At 35.9% G+C, this 20,343-nt stretch overlaps 1 protein-coding gene across 1 annotated transcript in view; it reads left to right on the forward strand.

The window, feature by feature from the left end:
* ITPR2 (inositol 1,4,5-trisphosphate receptor, type 2) overlaps positions 1-20,343 on the forward strand; it is a 494,095-nt gene that overhangs the window by 234,344 nt on the left and 239,408 nt on the right. Inside the window, exons 33-34 of the mRNA XM_011946983.1 lie at positions 6,535-6,663; positions 7,741-7,861. Coding sequence (XP_011802373.1) covers positions 6,535-6,663; positions 7,741-7,861 — 250 coding nt within the window. The remainder of the gene's footprint in view (positions 1-6,534; positions 6,664-7,740; positions 7,862-20,343) is intronic.

Raw genomic sequence — 20,343 nt, forward strand, 5'->3', positions numbered from 1 at the left:
TAAAAATGGATGGAAATGTAGATATTTGTCTGTCTGTCTTTAGATGAAAGCAATAGATGAAATTAGCTAAGGAAAATCATAGCCATTTCATTGTTTGAAAATTTAATACTTAAGTACATAAAAACATCATAAATAAAAATTAAAAATATCCTCACACTTGTAAACCCAGTGTTTTGGGAGGCCCAGTTCAGGGATTGCTTAAGGCCAGAAGCTCGAGACTCAGCTTGCGTAATATAGAGGGAGCCTGTCTCTACAAAAAAAAAATAAGCGAGGCATGGTGGTATATGCCTGTAGTCCCAGCTACTAGGGAGGCTGAGGGGGGAGGATCCCCTGAGTCCAGGAGTTTGAGGCTATAGTGAGCTGAGATCATGCCCCTGCACTCCAGCCTGGGCAACAGAGCAAGACCCTGTCTCTAAAAATAAATGAATAAATAAAGTAAAACACAACAAAATGTAAATAGCTATGATACAGTTTTAAAAAGGGTAATAACCATCACATGAAGAACTTACATATATTTATATGAAAAAGTCTTAACAATTTAATAGAAAAAGGAGAAAAACAAAGCATTCATGATTTATAGAACAGGGAATACAAGTAGTTAATAAACCTCTGAAAAATGTTCAAATGTTAATAACTTTTAAAACAACACAAAAAAGAAATAAGATCCAAATTTCTTTTTTTTATTATTATGCTTTAAGTTCTAGGGTATATGTGCACAATTTCAACCATCTAAGTTGCAAGCTTGGAAAGAGCATATTAAATGTCAGTGATGGTTCAGGGTATGTATTTGCATACCCTGCTGATGAGAGTATAGTTTCATGCAGCCTTTGTAAAAAGCATTTAGAAAAACCCTTCATACTTTTCTAATATGTCAAGTAATTTACCCTCCAAAAATCTGTCCTTGGGAAATAATTAGAAATGCTATAAAGGGTCGGGGGCAGTGGCTCATACCTGTAATCCCAGTACTTTGGGAGGCTGAGGCAGCCGGATTGCTTGAGCCCAGGAGCTCAAGACCAGCCTGGACAACATGGTGAAACCTCCTCTCTACGAAACAAATACAAAAATTAGCCGGGTGTTGTGGCATGTGCCTGTAGTCCCAGCTACTTGGAAAGCTGAGATAGGAGGATCCGTTGAATCTGGGAGGCAGAGGTTGCAGTGGGCCAATTGCATCACTGCACTACAACCTGGGAGACAGAGTGAGACTCTGTCTCAAAAAAACAAAAACGAAAACAGATGCTACAAGGGATTTATGGTTAAAGAAGTTCAATATACTTTTATGATAATATACAGTAGGAAATAGCTTAAATATTTAATATTTGAGAAATGGTTAAGTAAGTCATATATCTATATGGTGGATGTTAGAGTCACTGAGATTATTTTTTAAGAATTTTTAATAATGTGAGAAATACTTAAGCATGAAGTATAAAAGGGAAGATGTGAAACAGATAATCTAGAATGATTTCAATTATGTAAAATATAATTGGCAGACCAAAAAGATTAGAAGAAAAAATTCCAGCATGTTAATCATAGTCTTATCTGAATTATAGGATTATAGATAATTTTCATTTTTCCATTTTATATTTTCTGTATTTTCAGAGTTCCTACAATTAATATGTATTGCTATTATGAAAATGATGTCTGTTTTAAAAAAAGAATTTAGAATTCTAAGAAAGCCAATTGAGTGTATGAGCTGATGATTCACATTAAAAGGAGATATAGAAACCAAATGCTTGGAAAAGTTTTGATCTCACAAGTAACGGAATGCAGATTAAAATAAATATGAGATATCCCCTCAGATTTTAGAGGAACACTTTTACTGTCTATGTAAAATACTAAGGTGCTCTTAGGAGTTGTATTCCTTATGATCAAAGGTATGCGACTGGCTCTAGAGCTGCCCTGCCCTGTAAGGTAGCTGCTTGCCAACTGTGGCTATTTAAATGTAAATTTTAATTCAGATAAATAAAATGTAGAAATTCAGTTCCTCAGTTGCACTAGCCGTATTTCAAATGTTCAGTATGCACCTGTGTCTACTGGCTACCATACTGGACATCACAGATATAGACGATTTCCATCATTATAGGAAGTTCTGTAGGACAGTGCTGCTCAACATATGGTAACTTATTTACCATAGATGATCATCCTTGGAAGGGTGGCAGTCACTTTTAGAGCAGAAGAGAGGAAGGACATCATATATGCAAGGGGAGAAGTTCAGACACAATTGTATCTAGAATTTCACTTAATATCTGCTTGTTCAACAAATAATTTTAGAATATCTGTTATGTGCTGAAGTGCTGCATGTCCAGTGGTGAGCAAGACAGGCTTGTTCCTGGTGTCCAGGAGCATATATCCTAATGGCAGAGACAACTTTTTACTTGCTCTTCCCACAGAAATGTTGGTGGCTGCTTCCAACTTCAGTTCTTTGTGAAATGTTGCCTTATATAGGGATACCACCCAAGCTGTTTAAATAAACAGGGATCCTTGACCATCCCCACCCTGCCTACTGCATTCCCTGTACCACTTGCCCTGCTTTATTTTTCTCTAGTCTGTTATTTTCTTTATTTTTACCACTTAGCATGTTATATATTTATTACTTTGTCTATTGTGTGTCTCTCTTGATTGGGAAAAAGGGTCTAATAGAGTAGGGGTGTTGTTTTGTTTGATTCATTGTTCTAACTTCTAGTCCAATATGTAGCTTCAGTTTAATAATTTGTGTCCTTATGTGATAGGCCATTAAATCTGACAAATATATAGTAAAATTCATCTGGAAGTAGAAGAAAACAAATATTTCAAAATATGGAATTTTTTTTTCTTGGAAAAGACAATGATGGTCAACTTGGTTGTTTCAGGTTGTGAAATATATTACAGATTGGGAATCATTTCATTCTGTGGAGTTAGGTTAAAATAGTTTTTAAAAATCCATGGAGTATATTAGAGATTTGGGGAGAGATTTAGGTAGTCAGTAGTGACACACTATAAGACAAACCTCAAGTAACCTAGGAATGAAGCAGGAATTAATATTTAATTAATGTTTTGAGGACAATTGAATATCCATATGGAGAAAAAATAATCAATTCATGAATTAGGTCACCTACAGCAGCAAATTGCAGATATTTTAAAGAGTTAAAAACTAGAATAAAAATGTATATACTATTCTTTTTAAGAGGGAGTTTTTTCTTCTTTATATTAAATATTAATAAATAGTAATGAACAAAATAAAAATAACAGTGCCTGGATATTGAAAAGTAGTTTACACAATGAAACATAATGAAATATTCTAAATGGAATACAAAATTACATATGAAATGACAACTGAAAAGAGCTCATAAAAATATGTTACTCATACTAAATGTACAGTCATTAGGTTTTGGGAAAATGGTTTACAGGGCTTGAATTGTTTGTGTATGACAGAAGATAGAAATGAAATGATTCCACGAAAAGTGGCCAACCTTGTTAACAGCGAGGGAAATAAAAAATAACTTTTAGGTATAATTAAATTGATAAAAACAATGATAATTTACTGGTGTAGCAGTCAGTTATAGTAGGAAACACATGGCACAATTCAAGAAACAAGGGCAGATTTAACAAGAAGGGATAGGAGAGTACTGAGGGATTTTACCACCTCTAGATCCTGAAGGTACATGGAGCAGGCACTATTACTAGATCCTAAGGAAAGCTTGGAGATGTGGAGGAAGGGCTTCAGTAGCAGCTGTATCCAGAACACAGAAGCCCCTACAAGGAGAGGGAGATGGGGATGGAGGCAGAGGTAGAGTAGGTGCCTGACTTCTTTCTCTTCCACTTTATAATCTTCTGCAAGAGCCTCATATTAGATGAATACAATCAGAGCCCCAAAGCAAAAGCTATTTGGTGGTAATAAGGGAACATCCTGTGTATCTGTGGATAGTTCGCTGACAGTATTGTAAATTTATTATTTTAGAGGATCAGCCCAGCAAGCAGTATAAAGCTGTCTACATACCCTCATCTGTTGATTCCTCTTTTGGTGAAATATGCCAAAAAAATCTGAAAGTAAATACAGTAATTTTGCACAATTCTTTATAATAGCAAAAAAAAAAAAAAAAATCACATCATAAAAGATGAGCAAGAAGGAAATAACTAAGAAGATAAGAAAATGATTGGTAATATTGCTAATGTGTACCTCAACTCATTCCAAAAATGGATTAAAGCATGATGGTGCATTAGAATGATGGAATAAATATAGCCTTTTAAAATAAGTATTTAGATAATGGCAGTATGTGAAAGTGTTTTATAGGAAAGAATGTTATGTGAATAATATGTGCAAATGGATTAAAACTTTTAAACTGTATGTATTATACATAAAAATATAATTTGATATGATGTAATTTTATTTGAGCCATGTCCAATCTTTATTTTAAAGAGAAAATAAATAAAAATAAAAGGAAATAAAGAGATGTTCATATGTATGAGGTTCTTTTTCCTGAAAAATTTTAAAAGATTTTCATAAGTGCTTCCTACATTTCTTGGCTGTCCATGATATTATAAGATGCAAGGTGAAATGTTGTCATTCATAGGGGACAGAAAAAAATCTTGAAAAATTATTTGAATTTCTTGTTTAAATGAACTGAGTAATAGGTTCCACGTAGCTTTGTAAAACACAGACTTTTCGTAACCCAGGATTTTGAAGAAAGTCTTGATCCAGAAATAGATTATTTTTATTAATCCACTGACTAAAAAGCAAATTTCTGGGTGGTTTTTTGGCAAGTGTCCAGTTGCAGAAAATGCAGTGTGGTATATTCTAATGACTCCAGAGAGCCCCACGTAATTCCTTGAAATGTTGCTGAATGAGGGAGGTCTTTTGTTTTGGTTGTGATGGAATTGGTCTGCTACGTCTTCAACTTTATTATATTTTTAACCTATGTGTCAGAAAGTTTCACTGTAAAGCGAGTGTTAGGAAGATGCTAAAAGAAGTAAATCCTAATTCTTATCCATCATAGGAAGATCAATTTTATATTAGATCTGGGACCATGTAAATTAAATTAAATTTTAATCCTAGGTTAGATGTTCCAGGAATATAGCCCAACCTAAAGTCAACCTAAAACAAAATAAGAGTCCTTTATCCCTCTTTCATTTAAAAATTTACTAAATTATTCATTCATTTCACAAACGTTTGTTGAACATCTTGTGTGTGCCAGGCACTAAGTTATATGCTGGAGCAATAACTAGAAGATTCCATAATTCGATGTAATTTATTTCCGTTAATTGCACTGTGCCTACAATTACCCTATGAAATTAGATACACTAAAAATCTTTAAAAACAAAGTCAGGTAGGGGTCAATTAATAGATGAGGAAAAAGCAAACTGCTCAGATGGGAAGTGACTTCGACTCAAAATAAACCCTGTTCTCTTTCTTCCACCTCCACTTGGCAAATGCTGGCATTAGTGTTCCCAGATCCCAAAACAAAAGCCCTGGGACACATGGTTTGAGAAGGGAAATTTTCTCTTTTATGAATTTGTGTGAAAGCTTTTTAAACAATATCAGATTAAGTGACATTGACTTATTCTTTTGGTTAAGCAACTTATTGAAAATTTTTAAAAATTACATAAAAATTTGGATGGTCTAAGAACGTCTGGAACATCTGGCCCCCATATTACCCACCACAATTTTGTGAAAATTTAAACTTTCTTTCTCTGCTGCAGTTTTTCAGTCTTTTCTCACATTCTCTGCCCACCACTCCCACTTCTTTTTCTTTTTATCTCTATGTTTTTCTGTCTTTTCACCGGCCAACTTTTTTTCGTGTGTTTTTAATTAGGTAGCTTAGCTTTTGCAGTTTGATCATGCTGACATTGAAATTTACAGCAAAATGCAAAATGACCAATTACTGCCTCTTTTCATCAGATGTAAAGATCAGAGCAGGAACCAGGACTGCTCTTTTCTGGTCTTTCTCCAGCTTCAGCATTGTCTCTTTGGCTGAGTCCACTCTGAAATGCATGCAAACCTATACTTCCATGCTTCTCAGATAATCCATGGATAAAAACGTCGAAATTATTGGGAGAGTTTTGATTTATCTTCTCCTACCTATCTGTTTTCCTCTCCAGATGCTTTCTGTGTTTGTGTCCTCCAATTTGAGTGAGGGTTAGAAGTGAAAATGTCTGGAATTACTACCATTAATCACCTTTCTTATACTTAGAATGACTGTTTCATCTTTGGTCACCTTACATTGAGTGGAAAAGTGTTCTCCAGCAAAGCCAAACTTGGAGGCTGAGGGAGAGGTTGGTGTGCAAGAGAAGGGAGAAGCAAATTAGGAAGAAGAGGCTGGGTGTCTGTGAAAGAATTCTGGTTTCAAGGCTGAAATGACAGGCTAACTTGATGGAGAAGCTACTGAAGAATGATACAATTTTCATGATTTCAGGCTGAAATGCTTCTCTTCTAAGCAACTTTAAAAAACAGAAGAAATGTTATTGACAACTATTTCAGGACAATTTTTAGGTGGTTCCAATACTGAGTTGTAGTTTAAAAATATGATAAAACATAGTGAGTTGTTTTGTTTTTCTCTCCAGGTTTGCAACACAACTACAGACAGGAAACATGCAGACATCTTTTTGGAAAAGTGTGTTACTGAGTCAATAATGAATATTGTGAGCGGCTTCTTTAATTCCCCCTTTTCAGACAATAGTACCAGCCTCCAGGTAAGTCAAACAATTGCAAAGCATTCTGTTGCAAAGAGTTTCTCTTATTTGAGTAGGGGAAATTTTTTCTGCTCAGGAAGTTATTTCCTACACTTGAGATGTTTATTCTTCTCTTATATTATTTACTATTATGCCTCTTTCTGAGTTTACCAAACTTTATTTTAAATAAAGAGACCTCATCTTTAAATTGAATTATTTTTCCTCTTTCTCTAAGCAGACTAAGAGCTTTCATATCTGTATGTTGATTGTTTGCCAAGTGTTGAAATAACTGCACAGTTAATTCTTTAAATGATAGACAAATTAGGATGGCAAAAATTTAAATTCTTTAAATGATAGACCATTAGGATGGTCTATTACATAGCAATTAAAAATCATGTTTTAAAGGAAAAATTGATGACCAAGGAAATAAACATGAAGTAATATTAGGCCACTGAATTCCATTATAGTATCATCTGTTTGTGTAAAGAATATATAAACATACATGCATCAAAAAAACTCAGAGAGTAAATGTCTTCAAATATTGATACTGTATCTCTGTGTTGTAGGATTCTTGATGATTTACGTTTCTATGGTCCACAAATATTCTACAGTGATTGTGTATTACTCTTCTAAAAAATCATTTCAATTATACTTTCTTTAGGGAAAAATTTTAAACCGTTAGATAGAACCACAGGAAATTGTTTCTGTAGTTCAAAATGGTTGTCTCCTCTACTTGCCCATCATATGAAACCAAAACAAACCAACCAACCCAGAAACACCTGCTTATTTGCACATGGGAATAAACCATGGATTATAAAAAATATTCATGTCATTGGCTTCAGGAAATGGCATATTTTTCTGGTTTAGAATATAATTAAAATGAAAATAATCCATTTTCTATAGTGTGTAGCATGTTGCCTCTCATGAAGAGAGTACCTAATGAATGTTTGATGAATGAGATATTCATTAGCTAGCACTGAAACTTGAAAGAGTGTATTTTATGTTATTTTGGTGAACATTGCTGGTAATGCATAGACACTACATCAGGGCTGTTAATGGTTTAGCATCTCTTTTTGCCTACCTTCTTTCTGGTTTTAGACACATCAGCCAGTTTTTATTCAGCTACTGCAATCTGCCTTCAGAATTTACAATTGCACCTGGCCAAACCCGGCACAGAAAGCCTCAGTGGAATCCTGTATCAGAACTTTAGCTGAAGTGGGTAAGTCATGGTTTGAGTTTTACTTATTTTTACATTTCTGTTAGAAATTAGGTTTTTGGCTAATGGGCACCACAAGCAGCTTTCCAATTTACAACTTAATAAGAAAACAGGTATGTTTTCTGTGAAATTGAAGAGCAGCCATCAGCAAATGATTCCGAATGCTGCATATACTTTTTGGGAGGAGGACATAATCATTATATTAAAAATCTTAAATTTAATATTATTGCATATGGAACTTTAATATGGCTCAGTCAGATTTTACAGAGTTTTAGTTAATCGTTACCTCAGATTTCATTATGGAACTGTCTTGTCTATTAAGTGACCTGACTTAGTAATACCTTCATATGACTTAGGACTTTTTGAGGGTCTTGTAGTTTTCCAATTTTGTTTGAAGTCCATCAGTATTTATTGAGGGCCTATTATATATAGAAGGCTTCAGAAATTACAAATGAATTTGAAGGCAAGGGAATTGCAGCTAAAGGGAGGTAAGCAGAGAGAGAGAGAGAGAGAAAGTTAATAAGTTAATTAGGGTCATTCCCCCAATGGTGGAAGGGAGAGGAGAAGAAATGCACACTTGGCTGTCCTGAACAAAAAAGGAAGAGCTTGATCATCCTCTCAACTAATGGTGGCTCTGCAGGCATTGGGAACGACAGTTTATAGCATATTTCATTATCAGTCATCATCACTGTTAACATTTATTGAGTACTTACCATGTGCAATGCCAGAAATTTATATGCATTATCTCATTTAGCATTTAGTCCTTAGATAGGTTAATTATTTACATTATAGTTAAGAAAACAGAGAGTTTTATAGGTTATGTAATTTGGCCAGGGTTATAGCATACCTCAACAAATATGTGAGAAATGAATAAATGACTTAACTAATGAATGACCATTTAAAATGTTTTTATTCATTTCTTTCTGTTTGCAGTTTGACCTACGTTCTTTTATATTAGCAAAATTTAGTGACAGCCCCAATTTTAATTTCAATACATTGAAAGGCAGTTATAACCCAAGAGGATCAATTGAAAATTAGTAGAACTAATAGACTAATAATACAGTTGACTTAGGTAATTAATTATAAATGAGTATGATACTTAATAGACTTCCTGTATACCACAAAAGAGAACATAATGTGAAAAGGACATCATTATCAATAGCAACAAAAACATTAACATCTAGGAGTAAACTTAATATGCGAGAATAAAATTTTACTATATTAAAGGATATAAAAGATTTAATAAATAGAGAAACAAATAATTTCTTGATTGGAAAATTCAATGGATAAAGATGCCAGTTCTCCTCAGATAAACTAATAACTTTAATGTTTCCACACCTGGAACCATTCTTTGCACATACCCTCCTCACCTCAGAGCCCACATGTGCTGGATGCTCCTTGGTGGGCCACACCCCACAAGGATGCTGCCCTTTTGCAGTTTGGCCTCTGCTACCCTCCTACGGAGGGACGTCATCCTCATCTCTGGTCTTAGTCTGTTTTGTGCTTACTGTGTTTTGTGCTGCTATGACAGAGTGCCTGAGACTGAGCAATTGATCAAGAATAGAGATTTATTTCTTACAGTTCTGGAGGCTGGGAAGTTCAGAATGGAGAGGCTTGCATCTGGTGAGGGCCTTCTTGCTGCATCGTCCCATGGGGAAGGCAGAAGGTAGAAAGCAAGAGAGGAAAAGAGAGAGAGAGAGTAAAAGGAAGGGGTTAAACTCACATTTTTATTAGAAACCCACCCCTGGGATAATTTACCCACTCATAACAGCATCAATTCATTCACAAGGGCTCTGCCCTCTTAAAAGTCCCACCTCTCACCTCTGTTGTATTGAGGATTAAGTTTCTAACACACGAACTTCGAGGGACACAATCAAAACATAGCACCTCCCTTGGGCTGGTGCTAGGTCAGGCTGCTGCTCTGCAGGGGATCTTCTTCACCTGGCTTGGCCTCTACCTCTCTATCCTGGGCCACTCCTTTGCATGGATACACTCCTTGCCTGTAACCAGGCTGCTCCTCGCATGGACACCCTCCTCACCGCACTTGAGTACTGATTCTCTGCAGGCAGTCCTGCTACATAGACCTTCCACTCCCTTTTGGGCCTCCACATTCTGGAGCGCCATGGCTCCTTTGCACATCTTACCCAGCAGGGACACTTACTGTGCTGCGCTCCTCCTAAAGATTTTAGAACTGAATGGTGTGGGAGGGGAAATGAAGAGGTACAAGAAGAGGAAGAGGTCACTATTGTATCGTATCAAGAATAAAGAAGGACACACAAAAGTAAAGAAGGAGAAATAAAGAAAGAGAACCTAATTTTTATTTTAAAAGGATACACAGAGGAAAGTGTTCAGAGAGATAAATAAAATTTTAACATTGATTATCTCTGAGTGGTGGATGGACGATGTGTGGATCTGGTTTCTTCTTCACACTTTTATGTCATTTCTGATATTACATTCAAGTTATAATGAAACAGCAGTAAATGTATTTTTATTTGGGTCAAATCAGTTAGGAAACACATTAACCATTAAAAGATAAAATCCAAAGGAAAAGCAAAGAAACATGATGATGTTAATTTTTACATAGGAATACATTGTCTTAGCTGCTAAATATTTTTCTGTATTTCACATATTAAGGCAGTCTCTCCTCTTTTTCCTTCTTTCTCTCTCCTCACTCCTCTTGTTCCTCCTCCTCTACTCAAATTTAGCAAATGCAAGGCGGGGAAATGCCAGTTGGCCCTACACAGGGCATAGCAGGCATGTTGTTGATCATATGTATACATTGAGAGAAAAAACTTGGAGCCACAAGTGAAATTCCATATTGTGACTGCTTTCTGAATTCTGACTTCAGTGATACGCATTGTGTAATCCAATCAGTTCATGCATAGAATTGCAGATTTGGGGGATTAATATAGTTACTGAAACTATATTAGTCTAAATATATCTTTTATTTCTAAGTAGTAAGATTTGATTTCCTACCATTTCCATAGTGGCCAAAACATTATAATTTAAGAGGAAATTTTAGTTTCTTTTTGTATGCTATAAAGACTTGTGTGATAAGTCTAAAAATAATTATATGGAAGTGTATAATCCAGATACGTGAAGAGTGAAGTTTCTGTGTCAATCTCAGTTTTCTCTTGGTGAGAAGGCATGCCTTCTTCCTTTTCCTTGTTGGTCCCTTCCATCTGAATAGTTAAAGCTCTGGAAATTGTGTCCCCAGTCTCCCTCTGCATTTGTTCCTCCCCTCCCCTTCCCCCCATTGTGGCCTCATTAACCCTTCATTACTTTCTTCTTGGACCACTGCAAGAAATTAATATTATCTCCTTCTGTCTTCCCTTATTTAAATAAGCCTGATACTAGAGTAGTCTTTCTGAAGTGAAATTATTTCTTTTGGTTAAAAAATCAACACTATGTCCCCAGCCTTCAGCAACATCCCTTTACCTAACACTCTAAGGCTAGATTCCTCACTGTTACATCTAGGATGCCCCTACATGGCTCACACTAGCTTTCTCCAGTTCCCACCACTGCCACTCCTCAGCATCTTTCCCGTTACTCAACTTTTTTTTCTGTTCAAATTCCTCCATAACCATCCTTGGCTCCTACATCCAAATCTGAACTCTCCCCCATTGGTCCATGTATGGCTTCCTTAGAGTCTGTGATATGGTTTAGATGTTTGTCTCCTCCAAATCTCATGTGGAAATGGGATTCCGATGTTGGAGGTGGGGTCTGGTGGGAGGTGACTGGATTATGGGGCAAATCTCTCATGAATAGTTTAGCGCCGTCCCCTTGGTGATAAGTGAGTTCTTACTTGGTGAGTTCCTGTGAGGTCTGGTTGTTTATAAGTTTGGGACTTGCCCCCACTCCTTGCTCCTGCCATTGCCATGTGACCCCGTCTGCTCTCCCTGTGGCTTCCACCAAGAGTGGAAGCTTCCTGAGGCCTCACCAGAAGCCGGACAGGTGCAGAGGCCATGTTTGTATGGCCCGCAGAATGATGAGCCAGTTAAAACTCTTTTCTTTATCAATTATCCAGCACCAGGTATTTCTTTTTAGCAACACAAGAACAGCCCGATACAGTCTCATTTCATGCTAACTTACATCATCACAGGCACTATTCTTGTCTCCCATATTAGATTTTGACGGGCAACTATAAAGTAGCTGTCCAAAAGAAATTAATAGAAAGTTGTTACCTAGGATGAAGGTGAAAAGCAGATTCTGCTTAATGATGATCAGATTGTATGCTTTTTGGTTGTTGTTGGATGCTGGTCATAGAAACAGAGAACCAAAGTCGAGCACATTCAGAAGTGAACCCTCACAGTCGTCAAGGGATCTAAAATCACCTCACTTTAGCGTTTGAAAACATTTGAAATATTTAGACAAAGAAACGAAATCTGAGGAGGAACACAGTAATTATTTTTAAACTTTTGAAGGTTAGACTGGGCTGTTTTTTTTTTAACAGGTTCCCAAAGACAGAATTATAGCTCATATATGGCAGCTGCAAGAGGCAGATTTCTGTGCTACTTGAAAAATAACTCTTTTGCAGTTAGTAGTCTTTTAAAACCTTAGGTGTCACAATGGATTCTTCCCTTTTGTTTACTCTCATTAAACACAGCAGCAAATTCTGTCAGACCCATTTCCAGAATCTCTCGTTTTCTTTCTTTTGTGTCACCCTTGTCCAAATCCACCATCATCGGACATGGATGACAGAAGAGTGTCCTTACTAAATGTGCCACTGCAATCCATTGCGTGCACAGTTGTTAGAGGATCTTAACATGTAAACCAGAGCATGTCACTCATCCACTGACAACTCCCCATTGCACTTAAAAAAGCCCTTCCTCATCTGAGCTGCGTCTAGTCCGATCTTTTCCCATCACCCTCCATCTCCTCCAACTGTGCTCCGACCACACTGACCTTCTTTCCAAATCTCTCATCTGCTTCAGGCATTTCCTCACCTGAGGCCATTTGCATATGCCATTCCCTCTGTTTGGATCCTCTTCCTGGAGATTGTTACTTGCTGGTTTCTTCCCATCAGTCAGATCTCAGCTCAAAATATAAGTGCTCGGTGAAGTATTCCTGAACACCCTCCCCCCATGCAGTGTCTCAGCTTCTTCCTGCTCCTTATCATCTTAGACCATTTCATTTTCTTCTTAGCTCTTGTCACTATTTGAAAGCAGCTTGTTTGTTTATTTATTGCTTCTTTGTTGTCTGCCCCATCCCCCTTTAGAATGTAAGCTATAAAAAGAAGGACTTTCCTTTCTTCACCACTGGAGCCTGAAAGTGTTTGTTCTTGACTAAGCAGATTAATAAGTGTTTGTTGACTGACAGTAATCCATAGGCTAGGTGTTTCACAGATAGTGAAAGGTTAAGTAACTTATCCAATTAATAAGTATTTGAGTTGGGTTTGAAATCCAAGTTTCAGCCAGGGACAATAGCTCATGCCTACAATCCCAGCACTTTGGGAGGCCAAAGTGGGAGGATGGTTTGAGGCCAGGAGTTTGAGACCAGCCTGGGTAACATAGTGAGACCCTGTCTCTACAAAACAAAAACAAAAACAAAATTAGCTGGGCATGGTGGTGCACACCTGTAGTCCTAGCTACTTAGGAGCTTAAGTGGGAGATCTTTTCTGCCCAGGAGTTTGTGGCTTCAGTGAGCTATGTTCCCACCACTACACTACAGCCTGGGTGACAGAGCCAGACCCTGTTTCTAAAATAAATAAATAAATAAATAAATGAAATCCAGGTTTCTTTGAGTGTGAAGTTTATGCTTTATCATGTTGCCCTGAAAGTCCTGTCTTAGGAAATCCTAATATATAAATTAGAACTATGGACATTTGGCTTACTGGAGTCAAAAGACAAAATTACAACAAATTTAATTTGAAGATCTAATTGCCTTTTATCTGCCACTATTACCATGTCAACCCTGTTTCTACTACGCTCACTAATACTTTCAACATGAAACTAGAAATTTAGATTAAGTCAGACCAAGAACCTTGAAAGCCCTAAGTAAGGAAACCATACTTAATTTATGTTAACTAAAAGTAAGGACTACAAGATCTTATCTTACGTCAGTTGAACGCAAATCAATCACTTTAATTGAGCTAACTCCTTCCTAGATTGGTGGGATCCAACCCCACAAAAATTTAGCCATCAGCTAAATAGCCTAGTCAACTGGCTTCAGTCTACTTAATGATTTCATTCTAGAATAAAGCAGCACCTCAGTTGCTTTTTAGGCAGAAAAGGGCTGAAGAAAGTAGAAACATGGAACAAGAAGCAAATTGGCCTTTTCAAAGTTCCCTTCCTTAAAGGGTTAAAATATCATGCCAAACTAGGCCCCTTTCGATTGATTACCATGCATCTCCTGTTTTCTTGGATAAGTGCCCTATTTCAGAGTTCTGTTTGATTATGTGGCACTTAGCATGAATGACTCCATTCTGGCCTGGTCTGCTGGGGCCTAGTGCAGGACGCTAGACCAAAACAATGGCCTCCCATAAACTTTGTTGGGTGGGGATCTGTCTGACATTTTACAACTCAGGTGCAAAATTATTTTTGTGTTTCAGCAATTCTTTAAAAACACATAGAGGCACTAAAGTTTAGCAGAATTCAAATATGCAAGAATTTTTAATATTAAAGAGAACAAGAGATATGCATATTTAAAATACAACAAAGTCAAGAGAGTACTTTGTTTACAAGACAGATTTTCAGTGCATTTACAAGTTGGTAAACACATTGCTGTCAATGTAAAGATCAATTATAGTCATATTTACATAACATTTTATGATTTGTAAATTGCTCTCAAGTACAGTAGCTCAACTCATCTAGCATCAAAAATACTTCATTCTCTTTCTTATTTGTACATGGAACACAAAAGGTAGTAAAAATCAGCAAAAGCACTCTCTAAGTCAGTGTTTGCCTTGCTGAGAGCAGCAAGCATTTAGTGAGTGTTAGAAAATCTAGTAAAATCCATGATGTGACATAATTCTTAGCTCCATTTTATAGATGGGGAAATGACATTATCAGGGTTTAGCAGCTTTCTGAAGGTCACACAGGTAGGCAGGGCCTGAGCCAGGATCTGAATCCCTTCTGCACTGACAGGCCAGCAGGCATTAACCTCTGCTATCACAAATCTCTGCTCTGCTGTCACAAATCAGTTTAAGCAGCTGCATTACCTGTTTTATACCATTAAGATATGCATTATGGATCAAGGTGGTAATTTAAAGTATACATGAAACAAATACATAGAATTTTCAAATAAAGTAAAAAGAAGATGAGGAGCTAGTGAACTGAGTTATAAGGGTTTTGGGGAAGTCCTTTATAGAAAAAGAATACTTCCTATCTATTGCTTTTTCTCCTTTCCCTGGATTGCTCCAGAAGTTTGCTGTAACTTTATCTATTGCCATTAATGTTTTGAGGCAATGATCCTTTGTGAGTTTACTATGTCATGTCAAATTTTTCTGATAAAACTTCAGAAGTTTTTAAAACTGAAACCGTGATCATTTGTGAATATATCATGTATGTCGTGTCAGATTTTTCTGATAAAACATTTTAAACTTTTAAAGGCTAAAGTGCTTTTGAATGTCTTTTTATATGTAGAAATTACTGATATTTACCTATATTGCTACACTGTCTTCTAAGATGTAGGACTTGAAATTGATAAGGTACAAGCTTTTAAGTGATCTTAAATACAACTTCCCCAGCAAAGTCATTACATGCAGGGGGGCTAACTGGAACGTAAGGTATAAACATCTTTATCATCCTCTGCCCTCAATGAGCTAAATTAAGGGTGATGGTGGGAGCAAGTAAGGATAGAGAACTCTGCAGTAAATGCACACTATGGTATTCACAGAGATTTGAGAAATGTTCAGGCCATTAAGGCTATGTGAATTTTTTTGATGCACTTGGTCAAATGCTGTTCCTCAGTTGATTCATTTATTTAAAGTAAAATAGCACATGGTAGAAATATAGAACTTTGAGAAAAAGCATCCAAGAATTACTTCCATATTATTGCACTTAAAAAGGAATTTTGTTCCATGTGTTTCATAATCTTCAAATGATTTGGGGGGATTAATGCTGGGTACTTTGTTGGCAACAAAGCCATAATCTATTTTCCAAGTGGAAATTCCATAAAATATCTTTTACAAATGGTTTGAATAATAAACATCAATTTTCAAGCCAACTGGTCCCAAAAGATTTGTACATGTAGAAAATATTAACCCTTTAAGAAGAGAGATTAAGTCTCTATTAAATAAACATATCTATTTTAATCTATCTAAGGTATTGTGGTTGATTTCAGAAAGAGCTTGACATCATACATCCCTGTGATCACAGTTTTTAAAAACTCCATTACTACTAAAAAAATTAAATCTGAGTAAGTTATAAAATAGGATAATATCATACAGTTTTTCACATATTTATTAACTCAACTGATTTATAATGATTCCTCATTATCTGAAAGGCATTATTCTAGTTTTGGAGGAAATGCAATGTGTCAAACCATATTTTCTACCCTCGATTAATTTTCAGTATATTAGGGGTAGACGTAACATGTACAGAAGTAACAAAGCAGAATAAAACTAAGTACCCTACCTTTTATAAAATTCTAGAGCCTGATCTTGTCTACAGTAGAGTAGGCACTCAATGTATATTTATCACATGAATAAAATAAATGAATATAAACAAATGAATGAGTATCTAATTCTTCTCTTTGGCTGCATAACATACCATTGCATGACTGTTAAAATAGATTTAACCTCACTATTGGATATTTATGTTGTTTTCAATCATTTTGCACATGTGAATAAGGTAAATACCTAGGAGTGGAATTTCTGGGTTATTTCACTTTTGACAGATGCTGCCCTCTGTAGAGATTGTTCAGTTTACACTCCACCAGCAATGTAGGAGAATATCTTTCTTCTTGATAATGCAGTGTGTTAGATTTTTGCCAATCTTGTAAGTAAAAATATTTTTATAGTTTTAATGTGTGCTTCTCTTTTTTATGAGTGAGGAAAAAAAACATTATATGATTGATATTTCCTTTTCTGTGAACTGTCACTTCTTGTGCTTTCCTTATTTCTCCTAATGGGTTTTCTCTTAATAATTTGTATAACCATTTAGATATTAAGAAAATGATCTCTTTGCCTGTAAGTAACAATTTTTTTCTCTTTTCTGATTTTTTTTTTTTTTTTTTTTTGAGAGAGTCTTACTCCATCACCCAGGGTAGAGTGCAGTGGCACAATCATGGCTGGCTACAGCCTCAACCCCCCTGGGCTCAAGTAACCCTCTCATCTCAGCCTCCAGAGTAGCTGGGACTACAGGCAGGTGCTGCCACACCTGGCTAATTTTTGTATTTTCTTATAAAGAGTTTTTGCCATGTTACCCAGGTGGTCTCAAATTTCTGGGCTCAATCAATCCACCCACCTTGACCTCCCAAATTGTTGGGATTACAGGTGTGAACCACTATGCCCACCAATTTTTTTTTCTTGCCATTTGTCATTTGAACTTTTATTTTTTGGCATGCAATATTTTAAAATTTTCTTTTAGGCTTTTTAGGTTTTCTTTCATCTTCGGAATAACCCTTATCAGTCTAAGATGTTTTTTGAATTCTCTTGGAGAATTTTCATAGTTTGTTTTGTCTGTGTTTTGGGAGTTGCTGTTCAAAATTGTGAGCTATCTGGAATACATTTAGTTATAAGGTATAAGGTATGGAATCAACTTTATTTTTTCCAGATGACTAGTCAAGTGTGCCAATACTAGTTCTTCAGTAACCCATAAAAATTCTATAAAAATTATATGCATTATTCAATGTAAGGATTAATTGAGGATTCACGTGGTATAATTTGAGTGCCAAACAGGAAAGATGCATTTAATATATTTAATGTTCTTCCTGTTTATGTACACTGGTGCTTCAGTACAGATTTGTTTTGGGTCCTTTGACATGATACAGGAAATGTGCCATTCTCTGCCCCTGCCTTTCCACTCTCCTGTGTTCCACCTGGGCTGTACAGTAGAACTTGACAACCAACCAGGTTTTCTAATTAATGCTTACACTTTCTGTTGCCTTTCCCCCCTACCTGTCAGTTTATCTAGCTAAGCATTTTTCTCCATGGCACCTATCACTGCATTGTATGTATTCTCAGAGATTTTGGTCTGGCAGATACCATCAGTAATTCCATCTAGTTAAAAAATTTCTACATAATAAGCAATATTTAATAATAATTAGAAATAGATTTTGATTACATCTTAAAATCACTGCAAAGACTTGTCATATACAGAGAATTTCCCAGATTTATAAACCTAATTAGACAGTTGCCTAATAATAAAAAAAAATTGTGGATAAAGATAGCTTATTTTAGAGAACTGGTTATCTCTAGGCAGAGCTCTACAAAAGATAAATGCATTGATAACAACCCATCCTCTCTCTTATAAGTTATTTAAGGGATCCATATACTTACTTGCTGACAGTGTATCCTTAAGGTGTACCTCAATTGCATTCCAACTTAAAAGTGAAATAGGAACAAGTATTTTAAAAAATATTTTAAACTTTAAAGTGACCCTTTGTGTTAAAGTACATAGTTGGAGTTAATGCTATAGGCCAGAAGAATGGCTAACTGTAGTAAATGTGTTAGCTTTTCCTTATTGAGAGACAGATGGGGCAGAGAATAACTGATAATCCCAAGAATACATTCTAGTTCACATTTTGACACACTATGTGTATGTGCATATATGTGTATATGTATATATATAGCCTGTATATATATACACACACATATATACATATATACAAATATATATACACACATATATACACACACACACCAGAATATATATAGAGACACAGCATATATATATATAGCATATATATGTGTATATGTATAGAGCATACATATATGTGTATGTATATGCTGGCTATAGAGGAATGTGTTCCATCAGCAGCTTACAAGAGATTCTGGTGGTGGATGAGATTTCCCTGAAGTCACTAATAAAAAGGCTGCATTGTTAATAACAGAGGTGCTGCCATTGAACTAAATTTTCACTGGTGTCATATATATATATATATAGGCTATATATACACACACACACACACACACACCCCAGAATTTTTCTTTTTCTTTTTTTTTTTTTTTGAGACGGAGTCTCTCTCTGTCACCCAGGCTGGAGTGCAGTGGCGCAATCTCAGCTCACTGCAAGCTCTGCTTCCCAGGTTCACACTGTTCTCCTGCCTCAGCCTCCCGAGTAGCTGGGACTACAGGCGCCCGCCACCATGCCCTGCTAATTTTTTGGTATATACCAGAATTTTTCTAGCTTAATAAAAGTAAGCTAACTTTGGATTGTGTTTTTGGTTGCATTTGAAAAATATTGTTCTAGTTATTAATGTCCTTATAAGTGAAATGATAAATTATTTTCGTTTTTTAGACATACATAATTTTCTTGTTTTTTTCCTCCTTTAATTTTTAAACAATGAACAGCTAAATTAGCATTGTTAATTTTGGTTTCAGATTAGTATTTATATTATTTGGACAGTGCAGTGAACTTATTTCTGACTGTGTCTTTATAAACATTTGTGTTTTTACAGTTGTTTGAAAAAACTTTGTCTACAAAGCAGATTTATTTTGACTCAAAAAATGTTTTTCTCGATTGCATAGTTGATTTTCTATTATTGCCTAGAAACTGTCATTTAGCTCTGCTCAAAGTTTACCTACAGACGTGGAAAGTAGTGTGTTTTACCTTGCTAATTTTCATTGTCCGATTCATGTGAAGACAGGAGACCAGATAATATCAATCAAAGTGGGATGGTTTGAGGGAAACAGAAATCATTTCAACAGAGTTTGGGATCGTGGAGTCTCCCCAGCCTGGTTTGTCCATGGTGCTGGCTGTAGAGGAATGTGTTCATCAACAAGAGATTCTAGTGGTGGATGAGATTTCCCTGAAGTTACTAATAAAAAGGCTGCATTGTTAATAACAGTGGTGCTGCCATTGAACTAAATTTTCACTGGTGTCATTAGAAAAATATTCATTGAGCGCTTCTTTGTGTAAGTCATCTTCATAGCAACAACACTTATTTGATGGTCAATTTCACCTAACGTACCTGATTCCTGAAGGGCAGATAAATCCCAGTCTCCTCCCCAATTTGTTTAAATGTCAGTGGAAACTTGTTTTTAACATGTTTTGAGAAACACTGAAGTTTATAATTTTTGTTATTTTTGTTGCTTAGAAAATAACTTAGAAGTAGTATTGTCTTCTGTTCGATTTTTGAATGTTTAGAGCAAACCCAGTTTATGTGTGAAGCAGCCAGAAAAGGATGAACATCTTGCCAGGATTTGATCATGGTGCAGGATTAAGTATTTATAAAACTATGCGCTGCTTGGCAGAGTTGAGGCTGTCTGTCCTTCAGATGAGACAGAAGTGCAATTGCACTGCTGTGTGTGAAGGACATAAACAGAGATATTGCATGCTTGGGAAAGAGAAGCTTATCATGAATATTAGGAAAACATTTAC

Source organism: Colobus angolensis, unplaced genomic scaffold (genome assembly GCF_000951035.1).
Source record: "Colobus angolensis palliatus isolate OR3802 unplaced genomic scaffold, Cang.pa_1.0 Scaffold256, whole genome shotgun sequence".
In the NCBI taxonomy this organism is placed as follows: domain Eukaryota; kingdom Metazoa; phylum Chordata; class Mammalia; order Primates; family Cercopithecidae; genus Colobus; species Colobus angolensis.